Genomic DNA, 11597 nt, shown 5'->3' with positions numbered 1-11597 from the left:
GAGTATTTTTAAGCAAATTGAGGCTAATCTTTTACGACAATCAAGCACATTGAACCAAGGCCAAACTGCTAGCTTAACGCAGGGGAGCCGATAGATGTGTTCCAAGAAAAACCCAAACATCTGCGGGATGTGCTTTGGTTAACCCATGAAAGGTTTAAATTGGGGTTTCTATGATCGCACCTTAGGGGGAAATGAGGAGGGAGTCCCCCTCCGCTCCTTCCTCGACAAAAATCTGTCTTTATCTTGTCCAAAGCCATCAAGAACAAGCCCTTTCCAGAACGCCTCGAAAACGCGCAGTCGAGACAAAACGGGCAAACCTACGAGCTGCAGAGCGAAGACTCCGTTGATCAGCTTAGCTACGCTCTCCTGGCTTCTGGTGTACCAGGAGTAATTAGCAATTAACAATCAGGGTTTAACTAGATCCAGTTATTATCTGTAAGCAAGTGGGGGGGGAGAAAAAGATCTTCCGCTTTGACTTGGGAGTGCGTTAGAATTCCCGTGTTACTCGAGTTTGGTGCAGAAAAGAAGAGTGAGGGACCGGAGCAGTAATTCTCTCATGTTCACGACATCTCTGGGCCATTTTTCTTTTTTTAATTCCCAGATCAAACAGGCTGTAACAAAAGGCCCCAAATCCCCCCTCCGCTCTCCTCCTCCTGCTCTCTCTTTCCAAAATGAGTTAAGCCTCTCAGCTCCATCATCCTCAACATGGCTCGCATCAACAACCCTACGCTGCATCGCAAATGCTGCATAGCCTCGGAAATCCCCCCCCCCTCCATCACACACACTCCTCTTCAAGCCCCCCTCCAAAACACTCTGGGGATGAGTTGGGGGGGGACGGACAAAACTTCTCGTATGTCACTCTGAATTTGTACTTACAGACAAAACACAAAGTACCCCAGAGTCACTGGAGTTTGTGATTTCACCCCCTCCTTCCTCTTTCAGTCGGATCACTGTTTGTCTTTTTGTGGGGGAATATCAAAAAGGCTGCCATACGAAAAAAGAAAACAAGAATCAGGCGAGGCAGACAGATTGGGACACGGTGACAGGAGTAAACAATGTGGAATCAGGCTGCTGTCCGCCTCTATCGCTCTCTGACATATTCAGGCCTTTCGGTCGCTCCTCGTTTCCTTCTGATTACCTCACGCTGCCCCGGGAGTTTACCATCGCGCTTCACAAGGTGATGATTCAGGATTTTCAATAACTTTCACTCCTTTCCCATTACCTTCTTCTTTCACATTTACACTTTGTCGCTCTTCCGCATACTTTCCTACTCTTCAAAAGTTTTCCGGCGACTAGCCCAACTTTTGAGGTGAAGCGGGGTGAGTGATGCCAAGCGCTAACTCCGGGTTATTGCCCTGGAAGGTGCTGAGCTTTAAGTGATCCTGTTTTACACACTTGTCAGTTCTCCAGGCTGGCAGGTCCTCGCTGCCTCCGAGCTAGCTGCTTATAGGGTTGTCACCAGAGCAGTCAACGTTAATCTAATGCTAATATTCATGTTTGCCAGCTCCTTTGAGCTAAAGATACCTGCTCGTCTGTTAGCATCCACTTCGTTAGCTTGCATCAGGCTAGCTGTCCTGTCACCTGCAAGGCTAGGGCGGAGATTGAATTCTTCTCACCTCAAGCTATAGCGGGGTCAAAAAAGGTTTAGCCAAAGCCAAAACGCCACACAATTGCACATTGCATCTTCAAACATTTCGGAAATCGAGTCCCAGTCCAGCAAAGCGTGAACAAAAAAACCCCTCATCAATTTAATCATCCCCCGTCAACAGATTCCAAGCTAATTATTCCAGCCTGTAATTATTCCATCCGACTGCCGTTGAGATCTCTTAAAGGCGGCTGGATTAGTGGATTTGGAGTATTAGCTGCGAGGGTTGGCAGACCTCTGCACTGTGATTCAGGGGGCTGAGAAACACATCTTCAAAAGGTACCTTGATCAGCACCTTCACAGGATCATTACACAGGATAAATCCGTGTTAAGTTGCTTAAAAGCGTGTAAAGGTGAGCCATGTTTAGGCGCAGACACTTTTAAAGGTAAGTAAATGTGATTTTAACAGTGACAGTGTAAACCACTTTGGAAGGGTTATTGTTTACAACTCACTTAAAGAGCTTATGTCAACTTGGGTCAACGTCAAGACCTGAGGGTAACTTCAACAGGTTGACAATTTAAATTGGTAGACTTCATTCATTGCAATGTCATGGCCTGTATTCAACTGTATTTTTCAAACTATACTTCTTCCTTACTTTGTTACTTGATCCAATGTAAACTCTGGGATCCGATTTGGTAGGCTACGGTTCACATGCAAGGCTAAGGACCAATCCCAAATCACCCCATGAACTCCGTCTGTAGCCAGGGGCGCCATAAGGGGGTGAAAAGTTAGGACGATTCTAAGGGCCCGTGACTGACAGGGGCCCAAACAATTTTAGAACATTAAGAAAAAAATGTTTAAGTAACCAATGTGATATATTTTCATGGGGCCCAAAATCCCTGGCGGCGCCCCTGTCTGTAGCCACACTCGCAGCTGAATTAAGTTCCCTCCATTAAGGGTTAAGGGTATAAATCCTGCGGCAAGCTTTGGGACAAACTCCCCTCTCTCCGGCAGAAACAGGAAATGCTGTAACTGCCGTAACAACGGTTTTAAATCAGCATCTCTTTGACAAAAAATGTAAATTAATAACTCAAATAAAACTCCAAACATCTTGAATTGTGTTACTTTTTTGTAAAACTCTTTTAGTTTTAAACCTGATGTTTATAAGCTTCTTAGTGTTTGCAACAGTCTGTAAATATACACAACTTTATAATAAAATGCACCTTTTTCTAGACTAAACACAGGCATGATCCTAAGTTAAAACATATGAGGCTATCATGAGGTTGTTAACATCGCAGTTTATCAGTGGATGTTTGCTGAAACTACTTGTTAACAGCGTGTTTCCTGAAGGACACACACAGCGTTGACTCCGGTCAGGTAGAGACCGGTCTCAAGTCAGCAACGCTGCAGACTCGCTGTTTGAGGGCTTGATAGCCCGCTCCCCCTCCACACTCGTTGGTTTGGAACAGCACTTAATATGGCGGACCCTCCGCGTGAACACGAAAACGGAGGGGGAGTGTGTAGGGGTAGGGTGTAGGGGGTGATTTGGGATTGGGCCTAAATCAAAACCGAAGTTTACCAGCATTGAAAATGAATTGTTTTGAGAGCAAAGTCGTGATGACTGGAGTTGCCTGTCAAGTTCAACTATTTCTTGCTCATGCTCGTTAAAGATGCTACCCCTCCACTAAATTCGCTCCATCTCAAACCACAAAAGTCCAAAATGAGAGAGGCTCATCCCGCGGCTGAAAGCTGAGACGTTCTGAAAGCAGGTCGGGAAAGGTTAGAGCAAGAAACATGGAGCGGGGCAGTGAAAAAGACAAAAAGAATCTTGCTTTTAAATTATTTCATTAGGAGCCTTGATGCTATTAAATGCCCCAGATACATTCACCCTATAGTTCTCAATTAGACTTGACAGTTGCTGCATTACCAACAGTAAATATAGCAAAAGGCTGCGCCTTAGGCCAGGAAGGACCCCTAAGTATGACCCTCATATTTAATGATGAAAACAAGCAAGAGCACACTCTGCCTTGCTCAAGCAAATGCATGCATGGGTATGTGCACACACACCCACACATACTGTGCTGTGGCTCCTTAATACACAAGCACATTAGGGGGCTGTAAAAGAACAGCGTCTCTAGGGTCTATAAATGCATTACAGATAGTAAGGTGTAATCCTTTACATATTTTTGACGGGGAGAGTTATTTTAGATTTAACAAGTAAGAAAGGACCGAAATATGAAGATTTTGTGTCCTGCTAAATAAAGTTCCCCTAAAAATGCAATTTATTTCCCAGAGCAGCGCCTTATTCAAACATATTTGTGTTCTTGGATATCCCTCGAGGATGGAGCCCTATGATTTGGTGTTCCCTGACTTTCACCCAGCTAGCTCAAAATGTTCACCTATTTATTTTATTTATTTCACCATATCTTAAGAAAAAAAGGCAATTTTGAAATGTTTTGGTTTCCAGACATTGACGATCTCTACAAGGAAACATCTCTTACAAACAGCATGTTGGTGACCTTTCTCCAAGAAGTGTAACACAACCAACCAACACTTTTTTTCATTTCATTCAACAAAGCACGTTTGCTCATGGCAGCTACAGTATAGCTTCACACTCACGTCATGCCAGAGTCGTGTCCCGGCAGCAGCATCTTCTCCAAATCAGCAGCTGGGTTTGCCAGCTAACTCATTAGTTTGATTGCAAATAACTAAATAAACATTTAGCCAGCGCAAAATTTACAGACACATAAAGGAAACATTGGCAACTGCCATTGGTGAATGCCATTTTCAATGAAGAGGCTGATGGCAGTCACCAAAGCAAATATTGGCCATTACCAATGTGTCCGATAAAACGGTGCTTCACTGGTCCTATTACACTCTTCCCAATAAATGAAAGTGCTAGCAAGATAAAGATCATTACGAAACGAGGCGTTGATGCTTATGGAAACAGTATTGTTTTTGTACCGTTAAAATCAACAATAGTTTGAGATTAGATCAAAACAAGTGTCAAATGGCAAAGATGTTTCCAGGGTTTAAAAGAAGTGAGATGTTTTCAATGATAGAAAACCAGACCACACAGAGCAAGTACAAAACAATGACACATGGTCAGGGGAAACAGAAATCTTTACTGGATGAGATTTTTACCTTCAGTAGTTTACAGTATTGTCAATCTTCACAGGGCTTTATACAGTCAAATAGAACAGACAGACAATTAAAAGGCAAAACTTATTTTGAGGTTTTTCTAACGTCAACAGTACCTAACAATGGTTAAGACCATCAAACAGGAAAACAAAGGCATTTTGCGTCATCACTGCAGCTCTGATTTGCATGTAGTTACAGTTTACATATTGTTTACATATCATCAAAAGTCTCTCACAGCACGGCAGCGAGTGTTGTGAGCACGGCCTGATCCCACAAAATTGTTAAATGTGATGCAATGTTTGTTTTTGCTATTCTCACTTAATCTCTTGTACCTGAATCATAAATTCACTTTTTCCAGGTACTTCTTTTTGTTCTAGTATGTTGCAGTGACTGGACTTGTCTTTGGAAATCTTCACAAGTGTCTTTTAACTAAACTAAAATAACAAGTGAATACAATGAGGCAACCATTTCAAGGTCAGACTATGTAAAATTCACAGAGCCATTCTCAGCGTACTGTTGCAGTGCTGCACATTTCACAAATGTAAGTCTGTACATACTTAAACACAGGTACACAATGGCGTGCTCGAACAAACACACCCACACCCACACATTCACACAGGCAACTCTCCAGGCATGTCATTAAGCTAGAGAGTACTAGAGTTTCCCGTTGGCAAAGGCTCCCTCTTGGAACTGAGGGATGAAGCTCTTGAAGTACGCCCTGTTTAGAGGGAGAGCAGAAAGAGAGATATTGAAAAAAGAAACATCAAAATGTGACAATAATTGTTCTTCAAAGCAGTTGGGTCAGTCCCAGCCGTGGCGTATAACAAAGTGCAGATGAAAGGCAGAATGTGTTTACTTGTTACGATTTCAACTGTGCAAGAGATGTGTATGCTCTGTGTTCGCGCTCCTCAGAGAAAAACACATAAGACAAAACTCAACCGCAAGTTAAAAAAAAATCAAACAAAGTAAAAAAAACTCAAACCAGCAAACTATGAGGTATTTAGCCACAGGTTGTGAGTTGAAGTGGGTGTGTGTGATCGTGTCAGATTAGACTTCAAGGAAATTGTTCAATATTTTTGGAAAATGCTCTTTCCAAGAGTTAGATCACTCAAAGATCTCTGGGTTCAATATGTTGGTTAGCTTAGCATCAAGACTGGAAGTAGAAGGACTCAGTGTACAATTGTGCCTACTACTTATAGAGGTTTAATGAGGCTAACAAAATATGTTGCTTTTGCTAGCCGTCTGATGCCCTGTAAGTAGCTTGGCATCTCGACTTGATGATGGAGGGCTAAGCTAGCCTGACTGTACAAATGTTTCAACATCTGTCTACTACTTATTTCTAGTTTTATGGGGAATGAACAGATAAATAGATAGATTTCTAGCTGGCTACAAAAACAGCTGGCTTTGTTAGCCAGCTAATTTCCAGTTAAGTAGTTTTCTAAACAGTTAGCAATAACAGCTAATAATGAACCCTCATTTCTTTGTTCTGACTCAGAGACAGAAGATACAAAATATTTTTGTGTCTCTGATTTTTGGAAATATTTGAGAATAAGACTCCGGTAAAAAAAATACTGTTTTCCTTGAAACATTATTAGCTGAGCCTGTTATAGTCAAACTCAGGCTGTAACAGATGGTAATCCAGAGAGGTTTGTCGATTTGTTGGTGGAGACATAGAAATGTACTAAGATAAACAAATGAGTAAAAACAGAAGTACACAGATGAAGAAAACTGATTATGTATTGCCTTCTGCACCTTCTCTATCTACTCATATCTTTCAAATATGTACAGCTGTTATTAACCTTTGCCGTGCAAAAGCAGACACTTCTCAGGCAGCAGCCGACGCCTATAGATTTACTCCTATGGGATCATACCAGGTTATGTTTATCGTAGGTGGAATAAAATCCACAAACAAAACAAAAGGGGCTGGGTGCAGGCAATGAAGACATATTGTACCATAAATCTAATTCACATCATACATGCTATTTAAAATAACTTTCTCGTATGACCTCTCGTTTTAGGTTTAAAAAATCAAGTAGAATTTCAAAAATGCGTTTTTTTTTTGCGATTTAATGAGACAAAATATACTCACTTGGCCCTCTTTGCCATTTCATTGCCATCCCAGCGAGGGCTGTAGGGATATGACTTCTGCACCTGAGAATAGAGCTGTCCGCTGTTGGTGAAGTGGTACACAGACTGGAAGGTGAGGGTGGGCTGGTCCCTGGGGAAGTACAGTGGAAGATCCACTACGAGGAGCAGAGAGAGAAGTAGTAAGAGTGAGTAAGGTCGCTGAATCCAATTCGAGCCACGGGAGATCAGAAACAGACTCCTCCAGTATGAATGTTTTTCCTACCATGTACTAGGAAGCAAAAGTCCTTCCACATTAGTAGAAGGGTCAGTTTTGTGAATCCCACTGCATCATACTCAACGACACCCCTGTAATACACACATATTAATTTCTCACTGAGACTTATTTTATACCGACAATATTTCCTTGTAAAAGACAGGGTCAGTGAGTAAATGAATGGCTGCTGAACACATGCTGTGGTGACTTCAGTGGAGGATGTGGTCCTCTGCAGCTGACTCACATTCCAAAGTGGCTGAGGAAGGCAGCGATGTACTCTCTCCGCTTGTGATAGCCCTGGATGATATACTGCACCTAGAGAGAACAACGGGAAAGGTATCTTTGTTTTTAAATTGGAATTGCAACCTGTTCACTCAAATCTACATTGACACGCACAACATGTGGAATTCTGCCACTAACGGTGTCTCAATCCAACGATGTCCATTGCTTTTTAGCTTTGTCCTTTATTGTTCATTGTTCAAGAGGTTTCTACTGGAAGCCAAATTATCCGGAGTTATCATTCTCTCCAAAACAAACAGACAAGGTTATCAAAGCCGGTTAAAACTCTTAATGTTTGACATCAGTATTTCTCCGATGCAGTCTGGCTGACGCGAACATTTTAACAGTTTGTTTATCTGAAACTCAAGAACCAAATGCTGTTGAGTGAAATCCTTCATATGATTAAAATACATAGTTAAAAACAACAAAGACCGTACATTTGCGTAAAACTGGAAGTAATTGTATGACAATTTATTGCAGATAGCCACAATGCTAATACAATAATAAAGGGATTACATCGCCAATACAGGATACAAAATGAAACCAGAATAAAAAAGACCGTATCGATCTTGATCTAAAGGCACAATTACAAAATTGTTGGAAATATTTGTTAGAATATAAAATAACAAAATAAATATATAGTTCAAGTTTTTTTTACATTATTATCTTGATATTCAGGTCAAACCAAGAGACACATATCTGTTGAACCTCAGAGAAGTTGCTGTAAAACGTTAGCAGATATTTGTTTTATGGTTATGACTTCCAAAGAACGTGCTCCAGTTGGGCCAAAAGCCAAATAATTAAGATACTATTGTGCATTCAAATCTACCCAGCGACACACCCAGAACTAAGATTGCACTGTAAATGAATATGTGCCAAAGGTCTATGCTTTGCTTCACTATATATCCGTGGGGATTCCACAGAGATGAATACCATTCTGCTTATATACATTTGTCAGCATTTGGTCCATCAATTTGTAAAGATTTTAACACAATTTGATATTGTTTTATTGGTAGAAAGGGACGAAAGACATCAGCAGAAAGGGAGGTGACTGTTTTTATTACATGATTATGGGTCTTCGCCTGGAAGAATTCCCCTGCAGCAACAGCATTTATGCAAACCAAACAAGAATATTGTTTTCAATCTCATCGAATGCATCCCCCTTTTTCCCCCTTCAGCCTTTTACACATGGCTTCAGGGTCGGTCTTGCCCTTAATTAGGCAATTTAGAGCCAGAGCTAACTCTCAGTGTGTGTACAGCCAGAGAGCAAATGTACATACTTGCTGAGAGGTTTTCCGAGAGAACCTACCCAGAATGTAAACAATGGCTCGGCCTGTACAGAGATTAAGAGAGGTGAACTTTGCTAACTAATGCTTGTTTTCACTTTAAAACCAAACGGCTCAGAGCACAAAAGTAGAATTACATGCAATTTTTGTACAGGCACATTTAAATGTCACAGTACAAAGTACAAAGTCTTTAGCTTACCACTTGACAGCCAAATAAGCTGGTGTTAACAGCTCCACCATAGAGTCTGTCAAATGCAACAAGAAAAGACTGTCTGCTCAAGGTACTGTGTTCCATTTGTATGCCTTTCTCCATTTCAGTCAACGTCTACATTGAGGTTTTATGTAATTTTTAAAAATCTCAACAAAAGACAGGCAACCTTTCAGAACTATGTGTATTTTTTGAAACTGTGTGCATCTCATTAGAAAAGGGCAAACACGCTGTTAGGCTTTTATTAAGGTTGATTGTCTTTGTAGTACACAAGTATAACTGCCCAAAGCAACTGGTACTTATCAGCCATGGTATTATGAACATACTAACAAAAACATGGCACCAGCTGGCTCAAAAACATTTTCAAAGGCATATCAACCACCAATGAGCAAGTTCATGGACCATCAATCCAAGAAGAAGGTTCTCCTCTTGTCAGATCATAACTGTGTTTTGACAGGTGTGATTAAGTATTATCTTTAAGTCCAAAGAGGAGAAGCTAAGGGCTTTGGTTGACTGTTGAGCATCCTGGACAGGTGAGAAGGCCTGCAGCCACTCAGCCAGCCATGAAGGTGACCTCTTCCATTCACCTAGCAAGACTTAGCACCATGGCTATAAACATGGGCATTGCAGGCAAAGCTGAAACACCCGAACAATGAAAGAACCTTACAGCAGAATTCCCTCAGTGTTCAAATTAGACATACATTTCCACCAAAAATAGCAATAGACTATTATTTTTTTGTTTTCAAGTTGGATGAGTTTTATTTTCTGTCAAGTTTGATTAATATTTATATATGATCAGTAGCAAGCTAAAATGACTGTTTCTGTCAATGGAATCTAGTGGCTTTAAAGAGAGTATATTAAATGTATGTTTTGTACATTAATAAATTATATAAATCGCTCAAATCCCTGCCGTTTCACTACAATAGTTTGTTAAAAAGTATTCTGGATCATCATGTATGTTTTTACTTCACACTTGCCAGGCATTTTGCTGGGAATCCAAGTTAGTGTGTAGAGTATTGGAAGGATACAACTTGAACGGCATGCTGGGTAAACCTTGCTCTTTGTAAATGTTTGTGTAAGCTTTTACAGCCAAATGATGCATTGCTTGAGAATACACTAGCATCGGTAGGGAATGCAGATATGTTACAGCATGTGCATGTTGTGTTTTGCTTGAAGTGCAACGTGGAGTGTAACGTTATTCGGCACGCACTTGTTTCAACAATACGTCCTCTAATGTCAGGAAGGAAGGGTTTTAGTGCCTTCCACTTCCTTTTACGAGCAATATAAGAGGAAATAGCCTCCTTAAACCAGGAATAGACAAGGAAATGATTTATAAAGGATGCACATTTTGTAAAGAAGTGCAGTTTCACAGTTCAGATATCTGCAGGTAAACTGAGCCTCTGCTCCGTCAATGCAAGAATAATCTGATGGGAGTGCCAGCACATCTATAATGCATTAGAAAAGTCTGTATTGCTGATATTGATTATTTGAGCCCGCTCTTAGCATGTAGAAAAACTGTGTGGTTCATTCAGGGAAAGGACGGATCATGAATACAGCTAGAGACAGCACTGCCTTCCTGCTGCATGGTTGTGATTACTCATCAACCATGTATGAATGACGGAATTCTTTTTGAAAGGGGAAAGTGGTAATCTGTGATACGCTCAGTTGTGTGTGTGTGTGACGGGTCTCATATCTGCAAGAGCTCTTAAACAAGGGCGCACATTGTGACTCAGCATCGTGTTCAATTATGTTTACATGGGACAGTGGAGGCGGCAATTGAGCTTTCTCACAGGCTGCAAGGCCACATACTCAATAAGCTGTTTATCTAGTAACACTGTGTGTGTAGAGGGTGGGGGTCTGTTTCAAGGCAACTGCAGATCACTGAACTCTCACACCCATACTGAGAAAAAAGATTTCCCTCCCCCGCTGGCACTGGGAGTTGAGGCAAAGGGTTTTTATTGGCTGCCTGGAGCTTTGAGTGACGCAAGACAGGTGATGTCGCTCCGCAGGTATTCAAACCGGCTGCACCCATGACTCGCCCCGCTCAACCATTTGTTGTGTGAGTGCATGGGTCTGTGGGGAGGGTGATGCAATAGCGCCGGAAGTGCTTCCTGCTGTGCGATTAGGAAATCTCTTCTCTGTTTCTGTCACATAAGCACTCACACCACCCCCTGCTTTCACATTATAAAGAGGGACCGATCTGATGTCTGACTACATTTAAAAATGTTTATGTCTTTTGGTTGTCTGATAAGATCCACATCAAAATATGAATACAATAGGAATATCATAATGGATACACATTTTGTTTTATTGATTTGAATGTAGCGATGAATCCTTCTATTACTTCATGCGGTTTGCCATATAGCGCAATTACTGGGGGCAGTACTAAAAGAGGTGAAAAGTACCCTTTTCCTTTTTAGAAAGTTAAAATGTATTGTTTATCTGTTATTACTGATTTGCAAGGGAATAAATGTTTGGATTTTAAAGACAAGTTTTATAACGTCTAAGGGATTTAGACTCTTAGCCTTTATGTTAGAAGCATTTTTATCACTAATTCCAAGTAAAACATGTTCTACCAGACCTTGTTGACTTATCTGTTGGTAAGAGCACCTAGAAAGCTAAACTCCTTCATTTAACACACAAGATCAGAATGTAAAACACCATTGAGACTTTTAAATTGAACAGAAAATCTTTTTCCACTTGCAGTCTCTTTATTGGTAAGGTGTCTGTCTACTTAGTAAGAAGGATGCCAGCAT

The 11597-nt window shown here is 41.1% G+C and overlaps 1 protein-coding gene across 2 annotated transcripts in view; it reads right to left on the bottom strand.

Annotated features, from left to right (window-relative positions):
* Window positions 1-4691: 4691 nt before the first annotated feature.
* The window catches only part of babam2 (BRISC and BRCA1 A complex member 2), a 97177-nt gene continuing 90271 nt past the window's right edge, over window positions 4692-11597 (bottom strand). For both annotated transcript variants that reach the window (XM_079640311.1, XM_079640312.1), the window contains exons 9-12: window positions 7313-7383; window positions 7078-7160; window positions 6817-6970; window positions 4692-5445 (exon numbers count right to left, since the gene is read on the bottom strand). In XM_079640311.1, the coding sequence (XP_079496437.1) occupies window positions 5382-5445; window positions 6817-6970; window positions 7078-7160; window positions 7313-7383 (372 nt within the window). In that variant the 3' untranslated portion in view covers window positions 4692-5381. The remainder of the gene's footprint in view (window positions 5446-6816; window positions 6971-7077; window positions 7161-7312; window positions 7384-11597) is intronic.

This window comes from Notothenia rossii (assembly GCF_949606895.1).
Source record: "Notothenia rossii genome assembly, chromosome: 7".
Classification (NCBI taxonomy): domain Eukaryota; kingdom Metazoa; phylum Chordata; class Actinopteri; order Perciformes; family Nototheniidae; genus Notothenia; species Notothenia rossii.
The sequence above is the reverse complement of the archived record's forward strand: the minus strand, read 5'-3'. Positions and strand labels throughout refer to the sequence as shown.